Source organism: Coloeus monedula, assembly GCF_965178545.1.
Source record: "Coloeus monedula genome assembly, chromosome: 1".
NCBI classification, from domain to species: Eukaryota; Metazoa; Chordata; class Aves; order Passeriformes; family Corvidae; genus Coloeus; species Coloeus monedula.
This window is the reverse complement of record NC_138781.1, coordinates 143,204,658-143,225,256: the sequence shown is the minus strand read 5'-3', so window position 1 is coordinate 143,225,256 and position 20,599 is coordinate 143,204,658. Positions and strand designations below refer to the sequence as shown.

The 20,599-nt window shown below is 35.0% G+C and overlaps 1 protein-coding gene across 3 annotated transcripts in view; it reads left to right on the top strand.

The window, feature by feature from the left end:
- Nucleotides 1-20,599, top strand: part of CSMD3 (CUB and Sushi multiple domains 3) — a gene marked incomplete at both ends in the record, with an annotated part of 604,245 nt that overhangs the window by 494,656 nt on the left and 88,990 nt on the right. For all 3 annotated transcript variants that reach the window (XM_082293775.1, XM_082293774.1, XM_082293773.1), the window contains 7 exons: nucleotides 438-542; nucleotides 5,561-5,679; nucleotides 7,703-7,772; nucleotides 9,954-10,070; nucleotides 15,023-15,232; nucleotides 16,685-16,873; nucleotides 20,012-20,189. In XM_082293775.1, coding sequence (XP_082149901.1) covers nucleotides 438-542; nucleotides 5,561-5,679; nucleotides 7,703-7,772; nucleotides 9,954-10,070; nucleotides 15,023-15,232; nucleotides 16,685-16,873; nucleotides 20,012-20,189 — 988 coding nt within the window. The remainder of the gene's footprint in view (nucleotides 1-437; nucleotides 543-5,560; nucleotides 5,680-7,702; nucleotides 7,773-9,953; nucleotides 10,071-15,022; nucleotides 15,233-16,684; nucleotides 16,874-20,011; nucleotides 20,190-20,599) is intronic.

The window sequence follows — 20,599 nt, the reverse complement described above, 5'->3', positions numbered from 1 at the left end:
AAATGAATCAATCACATTTCTAACAGTCCTGCAACATATTTTCAGAGCTGCTCAATATATGTGACTGTTATGTTTAGAATCATTCTGGTTACAGGATTTACTCTTAAGAAAACCCTAGTGAATATTTCTCCTTTTGTGGATAAAATCAAGTAGCATAAATTTATATTAACCTTTGCTTGTCTGTTGTTCATGTCTCCGATATTGTGGTGCACTGAAAATGTAATCAAACTTTTATAGGGACAGGAGTTTGATAGCATCCATGATGACAGAATATTGTAGAATTGGTTATGTGACCTATCTCCTGTCCCCACCCTCTTCCCCTTTCTTTTTTTTTCTCTCCTTAACTGTGTTTATACACACACAAGAGACACACACACACTTACATGTGCATTTATTTAACTTTCTGTGCATTTCAATATTTTTAATTCTCTTTTCAGGAACGACCATACCTCCACTTCTAAACAGCACATCAAATAATCTGTACCTCAATTTTCAGTCTGATATCAGTGTTTCAGCCGCTGGATTTCACCTTGAGTATACAGGTAATTCAGAAATATTCAATTAATAAAGAGCACTTGCTGGTTCCAGACATCAGTTCTACCTAAACTACACAAGAGAGGAATAATTATTCCTATTGCACATAATGAGCTACATACTGTAACTTCAAAGTCATTAGTAAAATCCTCATTTAAATACAAGTGAGCAAATTCAGGCCTGAAAACTGTACTATAAGGACTGTGAAATTTAGTTTGTCTTGCTTTCATCCTCAAGTTGCTTTAGCTCTCTGAAAAACTCGTCTGAACCTACAGTAGCCAGAAATAAATGCAGATATGCTCATGTGACAATCCTAATCCATTGTTTCCAGTGCAACCCTGGTCTCTTCCCATAGACAACACACCTGCAGCTCCACACCCCACCACTTCTTGCCAAAATCTACAAATTATGCTCAATACAGTAATAAATGTGCTATACAGCATGAATGTGTAGGACACAAATACTAGTCACCCTTGGCAAAGAGGAGAGAAGGAGTAATCTGAAAATAGCATTTGTGCTTCTTAACTGAGAAATGCCTGCAGGTTGGTGAGAACACTGAATTTTTTCAAACGTTTTTTATTATCGCTGAGTACCTCACTAGTGGAAAAGGCTGCGATTATAAATGTGCTTTCTGTCTGAATGACTTTGTCTCAGCTGACTGACAGGAATTTTGGCAATCACCAGCTGTGCGGCTCCCTCTGCTTATATTGGTTCTGGTGTCTGATCTGCGTAATTGTGTCACGGTTATTTCTTGTCAGTTTTACCATATGCAAATCCCATGCTCTGGTTGTCTTATTATTGAGATGGAGAACACAGCCTTGCAAAATTGCTGCCTGATCACTTGTCTATAACTAAACATTAATTATAGGTAGAGTTATCCTGCCACTTCTTGAAATGCAGATACTCTCTCAGCTGCTTACAACTTCAGATGGGAAAAAACTGCAGGAAGTTATGAAAATGAAATAAAATGAGGTCGAATCCAATGAAAGTCAAAATGCACCTTTGTATTCCCACACATCCAAATAATATGTGTAATATACTGCCCGTATACAGTTTCCACCTTTAAAAAAAGATTCACTGTATACTATTTAAAGTATTGGTCCATGTCAAGAACAATGGCCAAATATGTGCATATGGATTTCTACAGGGATGTATGTGTGAATCTGTACAAATGTAATGTTTTCTATGTGAGTGTATAAACACGAAGTATATGTTGAAAATTTGTGATTCAGGAAATAATACTGATGTCCCTCGTAGATACCTAGTTAACCAGTGGCTCAGTGAAATATGCTGTTTTGCAAGATAAATGATTAATTAACTTTTCTTGTGCAAGTGATAAAGATATGTGATTACAACATCATACAGTCTGTGGTGATTTAATCCAGACAGCAGCTAAGCACCATAAAGCTGCTCGCTCACTTCCTTCGCCCCCCTCCCAAGGAGGATGGGAAGGAGATTTGGAAAAAAGTAAAATTTGTGGTTTGACATAAAGAGAGTTTAATAGGACAGAAAAGGAAGGGGAAATAATAATAATAACAAATAAAACAAATAATAATAATAATAAAATTAAACAAAACAAAACAAAACTACACAAAAAAACCACAAAAACACCCACCAAAAAACCCAAACAAACAAAAATTTAAAAAAAAAAAAAAAGAAAAACCCAAATTATGCACAATGCAATGTTCACCACACACTGACTGATGCCCAGCCAGTTCACAAGATGCAGCCTCCAGCCAGTTTTCCCCTTAGTTTATATGCTGAGCATGGTGTCATATGGTATGGAATTTCTTCAGTTGGGGTCAGCTGTCCTGAAACCCTATAGTTAATTGCTTAGTCTGGATTTCAAGCCCTAGGCACCAGCTGGTTTAGTCCTTGAATCCATGACTCTTACTCCCCCACTATTCTCCAAGAAAGTCACAGTTTCTATTACCTGTGAAAGTTTTATGATTTTTTTTTTCCCATCTGTCATTCAGTTGTTTTTCAAGAAGAGACTGTGGAAAATTCTGCATTGGGCTGAATCATGAATTTGAGACTGGAGATTAAGCTGAGGGACAACACTTTGTCATCATTGCTAGACAGGAAGACAACAGAAACTGTACCTTGTGCATCTTTTGGGTTTTTGTCTCTTTCATTTTTGTACAACAAAGAGACTGGATGTGTTCTTGTGATTCCAGAACTCACAAAACTGCTGTATTTGTGAAGAAATTTCTCCAGAAAGAAAGAGATACAAATAGAGTTCACTGTCTTCAGTTGTCCTTGTCATATCTAATTCTCAGACAACAGTCTCTGCTCTAAAAGCTGTGATTATGTTTATCAAGATAGTTAGTAAATGGAAAGTAATGGCCAGATTTTAATGCCAGTGTTTCATAAATTTATTGCATTTCATTGGAGCATATGCTGGCCGAGGACATCATGTGGAGTCAGCTAAATTAAAGTCTTGGTCTTTGAAGTATCAGTGCCTGGTTCTCATGCAAAATCACATCAGAGTTACATATTTATATTAAGCATTTTTCAAGTGAGTTTGCCATAAAGATTTTGTTCAATTTGTAGTGGATCTTCCAAGTCTATTTCACCTATTCTAGGAGACACAAGTCTGAGGGGAAGTGCACCCCATTTGCCAAAATAATTACTTTTTCATCTCAGCAACAATTTTCTATAGGAAGAATTCATTCTGCTTCATTTCCAATATCTCTTTTCATCCCTCATGAATAATTTTTTGTCCTGTCTACTAGGGATTATCTTTTGAGCTCCTAAAAAATCAAAATGCTTATATAAAAGTAAAAGAAAACAAAAAGAACTTTATTTGTTGAAGAAATATCTTAACACCAAGTAAATGATACTTTGACATAAGGGTATAAGTGTTCATGTTCTGAAGCTGAGTAGTGTTCTTATCTGTAATGTTTTTTCTAGCAAATTTTTACTTCTCTGTTGAATCCTTAAGTTGTTATTGTATCCATAACATTCATTTTGTGTATTCCAATGGTACCTTAAATACAAAAATATATTACATTGAAAATATATTGCATCACCTGAAGTTTGTCAACAAAGAACACCACAGAATGGCTTGTTAAACACTTCCATAATGTTTATATGTTTTATACCACTATAAAAATTTTAATTTATTCCTCATTTTCTCTAATTAAAGTTTTGTATTATCCAAAATTTCATTGGTAGTATTTTGTATTGAGCATCACAAGAGCTGCTGGAGAAGGGCAAGGCAGCATCAAATAGCTTCTTTTTCTTATATACAATTCTTCTTATCTGAAAATTGGAAGGTACAGAAAGTATGTTTTCAATGAATGCATATGTTAAAATCTTTATTGCCATTGGTTATGAAAGTTTAAGAATCTAACACATTTTACTGTGAGAGTAGTATAATGTAGTTCAAGAAACTATTCATGCACCACAAATAAATCAATAATGAACAGACTGTCTTTATTAATACATTTATGTATACCTTTAAGACCTGAGTAAATATCATGACACTCCAGAGACACAAGTTCTGAACTAGTCCTCAGCTGGGAAGGTGTCAAAATTTATTTTGGTTTCTTGAAAGATATTTTAGATGTTCAGACTGTATTTATTTACCAAATATTATTTTATTAATTGAAGTGAGAGACAATAGGATGAATACCTGTGAATGTGGTTTGGGCTGCTAAGGTACCCTGAGAAAGGCATTTAAATGAACTCATTTCCCTTTGCATGGCCTGAGTATTCACATAGCTAGGTTATGCATCTCAGCTGAAGGTTCAGTAATTGGAAACTGAAGCCTACTAATTCTTTGTTTAACTGTTCAAAACAGATTATAAGCAATCATCTGTGTAAGCCAAGCACACTTGTTATTTTGCATCTTCTGTACTTTTTACATGAACTGGATCACACTCTAACTGTCTGAAATGTAAAAAGTGGATCTAAGTTCATCAGCCATTTTCAAAACAGGTTCTTTGCTCTTCTCTAGTTTGAGAACAGAAAATAGAATCGAAAGCTAAAAATTTTTGTTAGCTTTTGTCTTTAATATTGTATAAAAATGCACTATTTTAAGAGTCTTCAAATAGTAGTTTTCGCTGAGTGAGAATCTTACATGAAGTGACCAGTTACATATAGTAAGTTTTAAAACATGCAGACTTTGATAATATTCTGAGGTACTAGGAGGCCATAATTGAATCCCAGTCAAATGTTTCCCTATTGTCCTGTGTACTGATGCCCAGTTGTGTAACAGACATGACTTCACAACTAGGGTGTAATTCTTACAGTAGGCAAAGAAAGCAACTCAGCTGACTATGCTTAATGTTACACACATTCTTACATTCCTGGATCTTCCTGGGTAGATGCAAGGAAAAGAAAATTCTTCATCTTTTTGATGACCATGGAAAAAAGCATGTGGTCTCTTGGGAAACTGGCTTCTATTGCAATCAGAAATTCAATATATAAGTGTTATAGCTGTGTAGATACTTCTTTAAACATAGAAGATTAGATGAAATCTGATGCAAATATATATTCTGTGTGTATATACACATATATACACATATATGTGTACCTGAATGAAAGACTTAAGTCAGACCTGTGAAGGATGGAATGCAGGAGAGTACTTTTACTTTGTACTGTTTTTCCTGTGTTTTGCACTTATATTTCAGCCAGCCTCCCCTGGAACACATGCTGGTAAAGGATAGTGGAGGTGCTCCCAGTCTGAATTATGTGGCTGTAATTAGGATTGAGAGTGGATGTAGAAATGAATGAGTCTGTGCCAGGAGATAGTGGAATTTTAGAATTGAGAGTGCAGGTTGGGAAGTGTTTGTTGCCACACTGATTCTTTTCCTTTACTCAGGAAAGAAGATTTTTTTTTCTGTTTATATACAGTTGTTCCAAAATAATATGTCACTTGTCCACTGACAACTGCTGATTCCCAAGAGTTCCCTAACGCTTATCAATACAATGTGCCTATGTGCAATGTATGCAGTTCTATCTGAACCTAAAATCTGGTTTTATGTTCATTAGAATGACTAAACTTCTCTATTTTTCTCAGCTATAGGTTTGGACTCTTGTCCTGAACCGCAGACCCCAAGTAATGGAATCAAAATTGGAGACAGATACATGGTTGGAGATGTGGTGTCTTTCCAGTGTGACCAGGGTTATTCTCTTCAGGTGAGCCAAGTTTCCAATTTCAAATGGTGCCTTTCAGTTTGTTAACATGGTTATGTTTGGGTCTCTCAATGCAAAATGGACACTGAACTCTTCAGGAATTATGAACACATGATAGGTTTGCAGGACTGTTTATTTTTCTGCCAGACAGTAAATTAGAAATTATCCAAATATTCTATCAGAAATGTGTGGCTTGGTGCTTCCTCTGCATTAGTGATTATAGGTTGTTATCTATTATTGATGGAACCTTTGGTATTCAGAGCTGAACCAAGAAGTGTTGGCAAATTAAGTTAAAATCACTTGATGAAGAATTAACAATAGTTCTCTATGCACAGGAGGAAAAAGAAAGTAAGTAAAGAGGGGGACTAAAAACAAAAGAGAAAAACATAATTGCTTTTCTTAGAAAATCAGATAGTTGTTTTCTTTCAGCAATTTCTTGGGTCTTTTTCTCCAAAATATTTATCAAATAGGGGTGTATTTTTGCAATCTGTAAATTTGCAATGTCCTTACATGAGCAATAGGTATATCCAGGGGAAATGCAGTGATTTTAAATCACCAGTAGGAACTTCTCTGCCTATAGGAAAGATCTGGAAAATATTTTCAAAAACTTGTACAGTTATTCCATAGAATCAGATCCAAAACTGAATATTGTTTTCACTTGAGACTGCTCAAAAAGACTCTGCAGATTCTACAGTCTTTCATTTATCTAGCTCTTTGAGAGACAAAAGGACAGAAAATAATCACATTAACCAAGCACTCTAAAAAGAAAGGTCTTAAAAGAAGAAAATAATTTCTATGTAACAGTACATGATTAACTGCTCATGGAGTTATGGATACCTTTGGAGGAATATAGCAAAATATACCAGAATGACCAAATACCATTAATATTAGTCTAACCTGTGACACCTGTTGATGAGTGTCAGACTAATTAAATAAAGTTTAAAAATGCTAATAATTTCAAATATTTATTTCATATAATTCTGTGAAAACCTAGATACTAGGTTCATATGTACTGCATCAAAAATAGAAATCGAATTATATTCTTTGAAAAAAAAAGCCTAGTTTATGTATAGTGATAGAAACAAAATAGTTGTCTGCTTCCAGATTTCAACTGATGTTTGGCTTTGGGACCTGTATCCCAATTTCCCCTTCAAGACAGAATTCCTAGTCATGCCTGCAAATTTGTTGCATTTCAAGTATGGATGAAATACATGTTCTGTGCTTGCAGCTCTGAGAATGACTATTGAAGTTTTCTTCTAATATTGCCTGATTTTAACTGGTCACTCCAGGAAACAACATGACACATATTTTTTGCTTCTTTGCTTTAATTTCCAACTTAAACACAAGTGTGTGAACAGATAAGCCACAGTAAATGGCTGAAATAAAGAAAATATAAAATATAGAAAATAAAAAACTTAAGAGCATAGACTGTGCAAGCACACATGTAAAGTTTCTTCCCTCCCTTATCGTTTTTCTGGCTTATGCAAGTCTGACTAGATGGTTTTGGAAGATATCCCAAGTACCATTTTCTCTTAAGACTTTCCTTTTGTTTGCTTTCTCTGGAAGACAATTACAATTACATGAGGCCAATGAACACAGAGGGTGTCTCTATTAAGAATTTAAGATGTAAAGTCAGCATTTACATAATTTGTATATTATGTATAGTTTTATCATGTTCAACAAATGATGTAAATCCATGCTATGTAAACATTGCTTCAGTTAGACCTATAGTTTCCAGACCCTTGGTTTATACTGAAGCATGCATAGAATTCAGCTGGATTCTGCTATACTGTAAGAAATAATTTTAATGGCATAGACACCATCATCTAGTGGGCTAACAGACACAGTCTTCTCTGCTGTATTGAAGACATGATACAATTCACGGTGTACAATGTAATTACTATACCTTTCTGGTTTTGTATATTTTGATGATGTTTTAAATTATACATTCTTTTTGTTGAAATACTGATGTTGTGCTGTATACTGTATATTTTTATATGAATTAGCAAATATTGTGTCATTTTAGGGACATTCACATATCACTTGTATGCCTGGACCAGTAAGAAGATGGAATTATCCTATTCCAATATGTTTAGGTATGTTCAGCATACATCATTTTTCTTAAACGTGTCAGAATGAGAAAACCGGAGAACTCTAATAGACACATGTCGTGGAAAGAATTGGGAGAACTGGAGGAACTTAATTAAATGTGAAAATGGTCAAATTAAATTAAAGATTTTCAAAGGTTCCTGCACATTATGTTGGCAAATCTTTTCTGAAGTGTCCAAGCACTAAAAGAAAGACGTATGTTGTCCCTTTCAACCCAAACTGTTCCATGATATGATTCTATATGTTCTAGTCAGAAAATATCATCAATTCATTATCAGGGATGACACCTCCAGAGACCCTTGCAACACAACTAACTTATTCAGGATTCATTTCCCCAGAAGAGAATTGACAATTGTAGAAGATACTAAAATAGAAAAAACATTACATTTTCATCTCTAATGAGTTCAACATAAGCATGTCTACTAAATTTCAGAAGATACATTCTTTTTCAAGGTAAATTATATATATTTCTATAAAATTATTGGAAAAAGCACTGAAAACCTGTCAGAAACCAAAATGAAACCTCTGAAGTGCAGTTAAATATACTCTTTTTATGATGAATAAATGTGAGTAATGTAAAACTCCTTCTAGTTGTAATCTCTTTCACTGAATGGAAATGCCTTTTTGTTTGGGTTCTCTAACACTAAAAGTTATCAGGATTTGTAATCTTGAATGTAGGGAAAGCAGGATGCTTCAGATCTCATTAAAGATTTTTTTGCTTTGCTTTTCTTCAAAACAGTTAATATATATCCTCCTGAGCTGCATCACATAATCCTGTTCTTAATCCTGTGGGGTGTTAAAAAGCTCCTATGAAGTACTGAGCTCCTTCAGCTTAGAATTTATAAATATTCAACAAGAATATTTTCAGGAGTTAGTCTTCAGTTTTTGTCATTATGAATTAACATATGGTTAGGAAGTCTGCTATTATAATTGCACTGCTCTTGGTAAATTCTGAAGATAAAGATGCTGTGCTAAAATTTTAGAGGGTTTTTTTTTTTCCTTTTATTTTTCCTTCTTTTTTGCAAGTAATGATTTTTACTTGTGTTTCAAATGATGTAGCAAATTTTACTGGAACAAAAGTGCTAAACAAAATTCTGTTTATCATAATTACCATCTTTAAATGTAATATGGAAGTCTGAGTATTTTTTTTTACTGATGTCATGCCTGAAAATAAAAATAAAATTAAGAAATGAATTTAGCTTAATTTCTGGAAGTATATGTATGTGTAGTTTTCTAAGTTTGTTTATTTTATCTCATTTTTAGAACAACAGGATACAACTGCAGTTTTTAAAAGGCCTCTTGAAACACTTTGAGTACAGAGTCTTTTTGTAATAGATTATCTTATGTTATTCAGATGCTCCTTTACAAACTGATGCAGAATTGTCTCAGTGCTGATATAAGCTGATGCGTGCTGCTTGCCTCTCACAAGAGCAGTTCTTGTAGACAGGTTACAGAGTAAAAGTTCGGGCAACAAAGCTTGGGAAAGGTCTGGAGCACACGTCTTACAAAGAGCAGCTGAGGGAGCTGGGGGTGTTTGGCCTGGAGAAAAGGAGGTTCAGGGAGGTTATCACTCTCTACACCTCTCTGAAAGGAGGCTGTAGCAAGGTGTGGGTTGGTCTCTTCTCCTGGGCAACAAGTGACAGGATGAGAGGTCAGAGTCTCCAGATGCACCTGGGGAGGTCCAGGTTGGACATCAGGAAGAATCTCTTTATGGAAAGGGTGGTCAGGAATTTCAGATCATTTCTTCACAGAATGGGCAGCCCACGATGTGGTGGAGTCAGCATCCCTGTGGGTATTCAAGTGGCTGGATGTGGAATTTAGTGCCATAGTCTAGTTGGCAAGGTAGTGATCGATCAGAGGTTGGACTCAATGATCTTGGAGGTCTTTTCCAATCTAAATGATTCTGTGATTCTATGATTTGTTCTATTTTGGGTGTATGTATCCCCCAAGTTAAAATCTACTCAATTCAGAATTGATACAAGTTTTTAAAGTGCTTACTTGTAAATGACTTTCTTACAGGTATTTAGTGGTAAAGGTATGTTTGTTTATTTTTTTTAAATATAGCCTTAGGTATTATTATATTATTAATGCTATAAGGATCTTCAGTGTTCTGGATTAATTTTTACCTCAATTCACTCCTCTTAGAATTGTTTTTGCCTTTTTTTTAGCACAATGTGGTGGTACCATGTCAGATTTCAGTGGAGTGATTCTCAGTCCGGGGTTTCCTGGCAACTATCCCAGCAGTTTGGATTGCACATGGACAATAAAACTGCCTGTTGGGTTTGGTATGTGTTCTTTTATGGATTTAAAATTGGTTTTTTATTGATGCAAAACACTGAACATAGATTTTAAAATATTGTTAATCTTTATCCTAGCAAAAAAAACAAAAGTAATTATAATTCCTTTGAAGAAGTTAACAAAACCTTAAAAGAAAGATACAGAATAGAAAAGCTACAAGGTTCTTGGTTTTTCGTTTAATATATGCCACAATTTTCTGATAAAGGTGTAACTGTCTAATTAGAATTAAGCACAATTTTCTAACTTAACTGGATTGATTTCTCTTTTTGTTAAGTCATAAACCCAACAAAAATAAATGTTTTATGAATATTTTACACCAAGTCAATTTAGAAGTTACATTTTAATTAATTATTTTATCGTTAAGCTTCTTTGCATATCCTAGGTGAAAATCACATCTGCATAGAAATGTTCTCTGAAAGGAAATGTAGAAGCCTGCCACCTAAAGTTGTCAAACTTCCCACTCAAAATAAAATTGTCAATAACACTGGACCAAGCCCATGACTGGTGGAACCTTCTCACTGGGGCTGCTACTCACCTAGTCAGTTCCCAGCCTGTAAAAGATAACGATGTTGTACTCCAGATGTAGAATTTTGAACCTCTCCTTGTGCAAACATTATTTACTCTGTCCTTAAATTTTTTAGTGTTCTTCGGACAAAAATTGTGCCATTTAGGACATCATCCACAAGCCCTAGTTTAGTATCCTCCACACATTTGTTAAGGATGCATTCTCATTTTCCAAGTCTCTTCTGAAGGAATAAAACTGTAAGCTCCCATAGCAACCCACATAACATTGTGCTTGTTACTGGCTGCCAGCAATTGAATGGCTGATTATCACCCTTGGAGCTTCAAAATTATGTTAATTTTTAACCAACTTCCTTTCCATTCATTCAGCTCATGTATGTTCAGCTTCCAGATGAGAATGTTATAGACCTAGTCAAAAGCCAAAGCAGAGTGAAAGTATATTATATACACTTTTCTTGCTTTGTCAGTTTAATAAAAGAAGGATATAATGTTTGATTAGCTATTATTTTCTGTTAGTAAATCCATGTTGGCTGCTCCCAAGTGTCTTTTTCTCTTTTTTATGTTTGGAAATTGCCTCCAATTAACTAAGTTCCATAATTTTTCCAAGTACTGCAGCAAACTTTAGTTCCATTTCCCAGGTCCTCTTTGTTGTCTTAAAGGTGAATATATATTCAGACTTTTTCAAGTCACTAGAACGTCTCTTATTTCACCATGATTTTGTATAGGTATTATCAGCATTTTAATTAAATTGGCTAACCCCTTGAGCAACTTTGGGTGGATCCTATACATATTTTATTGTGAAATCTTAATTCAAAGCTAGCCAGTAGAGCTGTCCTATCTAATTTGTTAACTTGTTGCACGTTTTTAGGAGCATGTGCACTTGGATTTTTTTCTTTATATGCTAGTTGAATGGTGTGCTGGTTTTCTTAGACAGGCCCCATTGTTTTCTATTTTATACTTGCCATCTTCTGTCATACTCTTTACTTGATGGTACAGAATTTCTGGATCTTCCAGAGTGAGTGTGAAATCTCAAATAGTGTTCTCTTCTGCAGGAGTTCAGATTCTTTCCCTCTTCTTTTAAAATCAATTCTGTGGTATTTTTGATTAGAAATTCCATAGCCTAGTTCACTTATGATTTAAATGAAAGCCAATTGTTCTGCATGGGTTGTTTATATTGAAAAATATTAAACGTTCTGTAACATTGACATAACCGGATATATCTGGGGAAATACATTATATTAGAATAGGGATTTCTATATAGAACCCAATTTGTTTGTTTGCATTTTATTCAAAACACACAAGATTACAGTCAATAATTGTTTTTTTCTTTTTGTCTTAGTGTTTTATAGAAATAGCATAGACACTTTAACTCTGCCACTATCTGAGTTTTTAGGCAGCCTGATGGGACAATTTATAGTGCTTCATTACTAGTCATAATCCAGTCTAGAATCTCAAATAGATTTCTGCTCATTAAGTTATCAAAAAAAAGTTGTAGCAGTAGTAGGTGCATTAATCCTGGGTCAAATCTGCAAGAGAAAAGGATGTTCATAGCTATAAGGGAACAAGATACTTTGACAGATGGTTCCAAAGACATCTGCTAATAAAGAAGAAATAATAAAAATATGGAATATTGGTTACATTTCAAATTTAATATAATGGTGTGTTCAACTGCATGCAGAACCTGCTGTCTTTTTATCCCAAATACATTGCAATCTGCCTCTTCCCTCAGTTTACTGCTATCCTGTCTCCATTCCCGTACTGACTCCTTACCCCATTTTCTATGCTTGCATTCTGTCAGGCTTATGTGTCCAATAATTCCAACTTAGCTCCTTAGACTGCTATTTACAGTTTACATTATTAACATACTGTTTAGTTTGACTTCTGTTAGGCAGGAGATTCAACTACTGAAGTTTTGGAAACAGTTTCTCGGATAAATAAGTTTAACTCCATCAAAATCCATAGTTTGAACTGCTTTGTACTAACTGAAGGTTATTCACTGGATTTATTAATTGTTTTCCAGGAAAACTAAATGTTTAATTTTCTATAAGAAAACTAAGACTGCACAGATTGAAACATGCTTGACATTTTTCTAAGTGAGATATGTTTGAAACTAAATTGAATATTAAAATAAAATTTCACTGTAAAAATGAAAAATACGACATTTGAAGAAGTGATGGCTAAAACTGGTTTTAGTGATGCTGTGACTGATCTGGTGGAGGCACTTAAATCCAATTCTTTTGTGTAGTAAATAGAAAAACTCAAGAACACCATCATGGGAACCTTCTATAGACTTTCACTTGTTTAACTCTTTTTAGAAAGTCTTTCTCCCAGTTATAAGTTACAGATCATGAGCTTCTGCACTGTATATTAGCTAATGGTGTAATGTAAACCAATGACACTGTGTTGATTTGCATATATAAATATATTAAATGCTCTTTCAAGCAGGGTCTCCAAACTGCAAAAAGTCATAGAAAAAAATACGTCTAACAAGCTGAAGTCCCAGACAAATAGAGGCAGGTGCTACTGGTGGAGCAAGGGATGAATACTTTGGAAGATTCATATAGTTCAGAAACTTGAAGAGAAAGACAGTACAATACAGAGAGCAGGATGATCAACAAAAATATATTTCTACATTTGTATCAAAGGAAGTTGGTGAAAGAGGAAAAAACGGACAGCAAGGTCATGTGAGCTGGCAGTTATTAATGACAGCTTAAACTTTGGGCAACTGTATAGTTCAGAGCATCAAATGAAAGGCCAAAATATCATGATAGAGAAAGAGCAAAGTTTGAATATAACTTGATTCTCTGTGTAGGAAGTATTTGGAAGGCTGACAAAGTCAAGAATGACACTTCCAAGAAAAAGCTTTCTTATCACTTAGAGTGTATTCAGATAAAGCAAGACAGAAATTATCAGGGTAACAAGTAACTTATTTATGCACCTAACTTACTTATAAAATGTTTCATGCTTCAGAAAATAATTCATAAACTTTACATGGTATCTGGGGGGAAGTCCTAAAAGACAGTGACAAACACTATTTAGGTATTACAGTTTAGGAGTTACAGAACTATTAATGACTTTCAATAATTTATCTGTGGGCCGGTTTGGCCAAATTTAGAGATATATCCTCTGAGAGAAGGCAGGTCACCACCCCTCCCCCACCAGGTTCGGGAAAAATAAATTTTCCTCGAAGGAAAGTGAAGGAGAGAAAAACTATTTCTTTAACAAACACACAGGAAAAGGATAATAATGCTAAATGCTAAAATCTTTCCCTGTGGGGGAAAATCCTGGGAAAGTGTTAGAGTCCTCCCTTTGGCATCCTCAGAGCTGGGACTTGGCCCAGGGCCAGGCCCTCTGTGCTTGGTGGAAAGTCCTCCCGATGTGTTCTGATATTGAAGCAGTCCAACAGAAAAGGGAGAAAATCCAAAATTTGAGGGAAGGAAAAAAGTTGAATTCTCAGTCTCTCTTTGGAGAAAAAGAAACTGAGCAACTGGCCAAAAGCTGACTGGAAAGCAGCAAGCCGGGTTCTTCCTCCCTCCCCTGCAGCAGCTGGAAAAAAAAGTTGCTATCTCTGTATGACCTTGAACAAGCTGCAAACTGCTTTGAAAAAGTTTTGCTCAGTTTTTCCTTTCCCCTCTCAGGCTCAGTTTAAAGGCATAGAAAGGCACAAAAATTAATTTCTGGGCATAGGGCAGCAATATGGGATACACATCATAAAGTCACCCCAAGACAATCTGAAATTACATCTTTTATTTTCAGTTTTATACGAAAATGTGTTGATTGTCTTTGCCAGAAATACCAGTAGGACTCAATTGTGTTTCTAATGAAACTACTGCATTATCATGCCATAGTTGCAATAGATCCAGACAAAATACAAATTTTACTTTGTTGTAACTTATATACAAATATGTATAGACAGAAAAATGTTTAAGAGCTTCCAACTATTCAGTGATGATAATTTTCTTCTCATTCCACATAATTTTTCTAATACATCACCTGGTTAGGAGAAATAACTTGGAAATGGATATTAAGCTGCCTTGCTATTCCTTACTGAACCAAAAAATCAGAAATTTCTGTCACCAAAGCCATCGTATACCACAGTGTGTGTGTGCAGCACTCACTCACATCTACTCTGCTTTCACAAGTCCTTGGTGTACCAGCAGAGGCTCTGTCTGTCTGATATCCTGAGCTGGGCCCAAGGCCTTTCTGCTCACCCACTATTCCAATTTAAAGTTTGCTAGCAGATGATAGATGTGCAGCCCCACACACATCAGGACTGGGGGATATACAGACACTTGCCAGATAGCACGTGGATTTCCACCTGGTTATCTTCTGCCATTATCAGTGCAAGATGTACACACTTTATTTTCCCTCCTGGTTTTGGTACTGGTGGTGTTTATTTAGTGACTGTGTTTTTCAGGTGTCCATTTGCAATTTTTGAATTTCTCAACGGAGACCATACACGATTACTTAGAAGTTAGGAGTGGATCCACAGAAACTAGCACTGTTATTGGGAGACTAAGTGGCCCCCAGCTACCAGCCTCTCTGTTCAGCACAACTCATGAAACCAGCTTATACTTTCACAGTGATTACTCACAGAACAAACAAGGATTTCATATTGTATATCAAGGTGAGATTTGGACATTCTTATGAGAGAACTAGGTGGCTGTTAAAGATATTATGGAGTTTTGGGGATTCCTAAAAATAAATATGAAAGACTTTATGTGTTTCAGTCCCAAGCTTTAAACACTGAGATAAAACAGAAGAATGAAGAAAGTTAAGCTGAAAAAAGCAAATTAATTGCATATTTTCTTTAAAATCAGGTCAAATGTCAACAAACAGATAATTGCCAATATCTGAAGTTGATTGGCATATTAATTTACATTGCATGCCTTTACAAAGGAAGCATCTCAATTCTATGTTTGAAAGCATGCTAGAATTTTAATTTTGTGTAATGGGTTCTGGAAAGGATAGATCTAAATACTGTTTTGTATTACTGGATCAATGTAGGCTTGTGCAATTTAATGCCAACCCAAAAATCTCCAAATCCCTTTTATTTCCTAGTTCACCATTTCCCTGAAGGTTCTTGTTCTTTTGTACCCAAGTAGGTCATGCTGACCTGGTAAAGATCACGAGATCATAGTTCTATTTATAGAATTGCATATTCATTTAAAAGGGATTAGATCACCACTGTTCATGAAAAAAAGGTCAAATGTGTATTTTAAACTAGACACGTTTTCATTATATGAATAACACCTAAGAGTGATTTAAAGAGTTTTTTCTTTAGAGCAGTCTCCTATTACTCTTTTAATAGTAACAAATCCAAATTGATTTGAACTCTTTGTAACATTCTGAAAGTGAGCCACTGTAAAAAGAATTAGCTTTTAAAGAAAAAGTCAATTTGTGGCTTAAACTGCTAAGGACAGTAAAAACGTGAGACTATATACTCTTAATAGTAACAGTAATAATTTTTGAGATGCTGTCATTTGTCAAAACGCTGGAAAGTTCTTTTCTGTGTTTTAACCACATAAGACAGAACTGATTCTTTCAAGCATACACAACATGATATTCTTATACTGCAGACTGTGCACAGCTTATTTGTTCTCACATCAGTAATGAGAAGACAGTGCTTTAAATCTTCGTGGAAAAAATCACCGAGATGTGTGAGAAAGGCTTGTTTTCAACTCTTGTTCACTAGAAAGTCTTTGATATTCTAATTCATTATAGAGCCTTTTAATTTTTCTGGGGAAAAACAAATAAAATTATAGACATGTTTATTTCTCATTTTCCTTAAACATAAGGATGTAAAACCTGACAACTCCTATTGGATCAGAAAAGCACTTCATCTAGCTCACTATCTTCGAACGGCAAAAGGAAATGTTATTTAGCAGCACAGAAGCGTAGCTAGTTTCACTGTACTTCTCCAGGTGTAGGATCAATGATTTGATCACCACCATCATGGAACTTTAGTTCCCAACATATGGGCTATCCATGACTTTTAATTTTATTCTGATTAAAAGCTCTTATTTTTGAGATAATAAGAATTTGTATTTTACTAATTTTTCCACCGTTATTATTTCAGCATATCAGCTACAAAGCTGTCCTGATCCTCGACCATTTCGTAATGGTTTTGTTATTGGAAATGACTTTACTGTAGGACAAACTATTTCATTTGAGTGTTTTCCTGGCTACACGTTAATTGGAAATTCAGCTCTGACTTGTCTTCATGGCATCAGCCGCAATTGGAATCATCCTCTCCCCAGATGTGAAGGTATGTTCCAGGTGACCTATAAACCCTTCATTATTTGAAAGTCTTTCTAAGACTGTTAACTGAAGTAATTTCAGCTTTTTGATTTTTAGAGGCCTGTATTTTTACAGTGTGGTCTTTGCAAAGGAAGTATTCCATTTTTCACATTAAAATTGCAGCAGAGAAGCTGAAATGCTTTGTAATATGAAATCTCTAAAAAATTACCTGAGAAAATAAGTTTACTTTTGGTAGGTTAGGCTTAAACTCTGGATTGTGGAGACCCATGCTGCTTTTAATCTGGGTGAGGCAATGCAGTAAAAGCTCTGGACTGCATTAGGAAAAAAGGCTTCAAAAATTGAATTTACAAATTATGGCCACTTGTGTTCTGTCTTATCAGTTAGAAGGAAGTGGTAAAGGTGGTCTAGAGTGAAATTATCCTCCAGCCAGTGCTCTGTGAAATCATTTGTACATATGTATTTTCTGAATTGGATTTTTTTTTAATTACATTTTTTTTTTATTTTACATTTTTTTTTCACTCGTGCTTGAAACAAATAAGAAGGCTCAAGGAACTGTGACTTGCACACAGCTTAAATTTGCAGGAGACAGAATGACTTTGTCTGCTGATTCTGTAGAAGTGTTTATCTCATCCCTAGCTATACTGAAAGGAACCTGTTTCTAAGCAGCAGGCCAAAGAAGGTTAATCCTCCAGTTAATGGCCTCACTGCCCTCTATATTAAATGGTAAAACTCATCATTGAGAATGCGATCCTCAATACTGAGTGTGCAGGAGAGAAATGCCTAAATAAAAACCTCCAGCAACAACACCCCACCCCCAAAAAAACTGCTAAACCAAAAGCAACCACCCAAACAGAAAATAAAAAGATTCTCTATTTTCTGGATTTCTGTATATTTTGCACCATATACCCAGATTTAGGTACTTAAATGAGAAGCTTCATTATTCAAAATTCCTGCTGGAGTCAGTGAGCCTTAGGAATTTCTGGGGGATGTGGTAGCTAAATGAAGACCTAACTGATACTGAATTCAAAAGGGGAAGCCTTATCATATAAAAGTGAGATGGCACTTACACTGTCTTTTTTTTTTGAAAGAGGAGGAAGTTAATTAATTATAATTAAGTTTCAACACCCATTTTCTGGGATGTATGGAATAGTAATAGCAGTTCATACCTTCACTGCTAAACACTCAGCTTTTCCTATTAGTTAGTTCGAGCTTTATTTTCTGTGCCTCACAATCAAAACAGTTTATTGAATGGAGTGATTCTGTTTCTTTGAAATACCTTAATGGAACCAAGAATTTAATTAGCAAATTCAAAGATGTACAAAGCATGTTGGTGTTCTGAGTGTCAATTTTTAAGAAGTTTTTGAACAATGGCTGAATGTTCTTTGTTTCTACTTAATTTGATATGAAAAATTAAGATAAAAAAAATTCCACCAACTTGATAATAGACATTTAAGATGTGTGTTTGATGCATGATTACAGACTGTCAACACTACTCAGCTCCTAGACAAATTTCTTAAAATACATGGGGTTTTGTGCAGATACTTACTATAGTATTTTTAGTAAAGGGTTTGTGACATTTTTATATGCTACAGATCATTTTGAGGTTTTTTTTCTTTACTGTTGTGGGAGAAGTATAATGAGTTATCTTCTAGTTATACTTGGTTTGATTTGAGATAAAGGATTTGTACTCAAAAGCATTAAAGTGAATCTGGCTTTTTTGTACGTGCCTAGTCCTAGAAATACATGGCATGTCTTAAATTTGTATTTGCTTTAATGTCTTTATTGTAAGACAAGATATACCAAGGCTTGTTTAATTCCTCAGACTTCTTGAAGCAGACAATCTGAATTAAATATGAATAAACTTGCTTTCTGTTTAGTTTTGTTCTCTTCTTGCATCCCCATGCACCTAATATTCCTTTAACTGTGCTCAGAATGATCTAACACTCTCTGACCCTTCCTAACTCCCTTGCTTTAATCTGTTTGGATTCTGTTCCCTCTCCTTTTTCAAGAAATCTTGTTGCCTGACAGTCATCAGACCATGTCTTCACTCCCTTAAGACCTGGCTGCAAAACCATTTCTGTCTGTTCTGCTCAAACCCCCTTGAGACTTTAAGGCTAAAAGCTGAAGATAAGCAGTGCCCAGGCTGTTGAGTCTGAATGGTTTATGTGTGACTATGGAGGTCTCCTTACCCTACAGTTCAGCACCAAAGTCTATAAACATAAACCATAACACATGCTTTAGTGAAATACAAACAGTGCATAATTCCTGCATGTTAAACGTGTTTCCAACAACCTGCTCTGATTAGAGATTTTAAAATATATTTTAGAAAATCTGTGTTGCCATACCATGCATGTTTTTGTGGTGAAGTGGGCAAAATAAGTGTGTGCGAAATAAAGCAAATTATACAGTTTTAAGATTCACTCGCTTTTCCAGAGCTAGGCTCTAGAAACCAGGTGGTGGTATAACCAGGTGGTGTCATATTCAACATACATCTGAAATCTCTATGGAAAATATAATCTAATTTGGACTAATAGTTTTCCAGAAATACATAGTTACGAAAGTCCAGAATCTGTATGGTCACTCCTGCACTGTATGATGTCTAAAATTAATACTCTTCAACATGAATTATTGAGAGAACTCTTACTTTATCTACCAGAATTTATATCCATAAATGCAAAATTACTATTCATACTGTAGGACACAATGTTTTCATTTTGAAGTTTCCCTCTAATCTTCACCCACCTCTCAACCTTGCATGTGCCTTCTCTCATGTGTTAGTTTTGGTTGGCTATCTTTTTGTGACAATACATGAAAAGAATTAGTGTGATGTGTTGCTAATTTGTAGCTGGAATTTACATAAAGCCCTAATAAAGTAATTTTCAGTTGCACAGGGAATTTCACCACCAGTTCTGGTAGTATTTATGACATCAGAATTATGATTTTTTCTTTTATATTTGACCAATACTGTCAAAATAGACTTCTGACTCTGCACAAAGCTGAATAAAATCTGTTTTCTTTACACAGCAATGGTCATATGCAATGAAGTTATAGTGTACCTAATGTGTTTCAAAGTAGAGCTTTTATATAGTTTGAGTAGAATGCAAAAAGCATCTATTCTCTTTTTTAAAAAGTGTCTTTTTTATAGCTCTGTGTGGAGGAAACATAACTGCAATGAACGGCACCATATACTCTCCAGGATATCCTGATGAGTACCCAAACTTTCAAGACTGCTTCTGGCTTGTAAGAGTACCACCTGGGAATGGAATCTACATCAATTTCACAGTTCTCCAAACGGAGCCAATATATGATTTCATAACTGTCTGGTAAGAAAACACTTTTGGCATTTATTTAATCTTCATGTGACATTCTGCAATCAAATATGAATTTAAAAGAATATTTTTGTGATTTTCCCCTTGAAACTAGTGTTCTCTCTAGGAAAAATGACCAAGTTACACCAGTCTATGTTTTCCAATGGACCATTCTCTTTAGATAGCACTGGACAAGAATTCAAAACCAATAATAGTGTTTCTCAGTTTGTCAACAAAGAAAAGCATAGAAAGGTATGCTATAATAGCTCACCAACAATAAAGAGAAATAATTCTTAGAAAAGGAGTGATAATAAGAAGTTTCAGATGTGTGTATTAGTGTTTTAGAGAAGGAGTACTTGAAACTAAAGTAGGGCAACACTTCATTCATTTCTTCCAAGTTGGCTTCTTTTACTCCTAAGAGTACA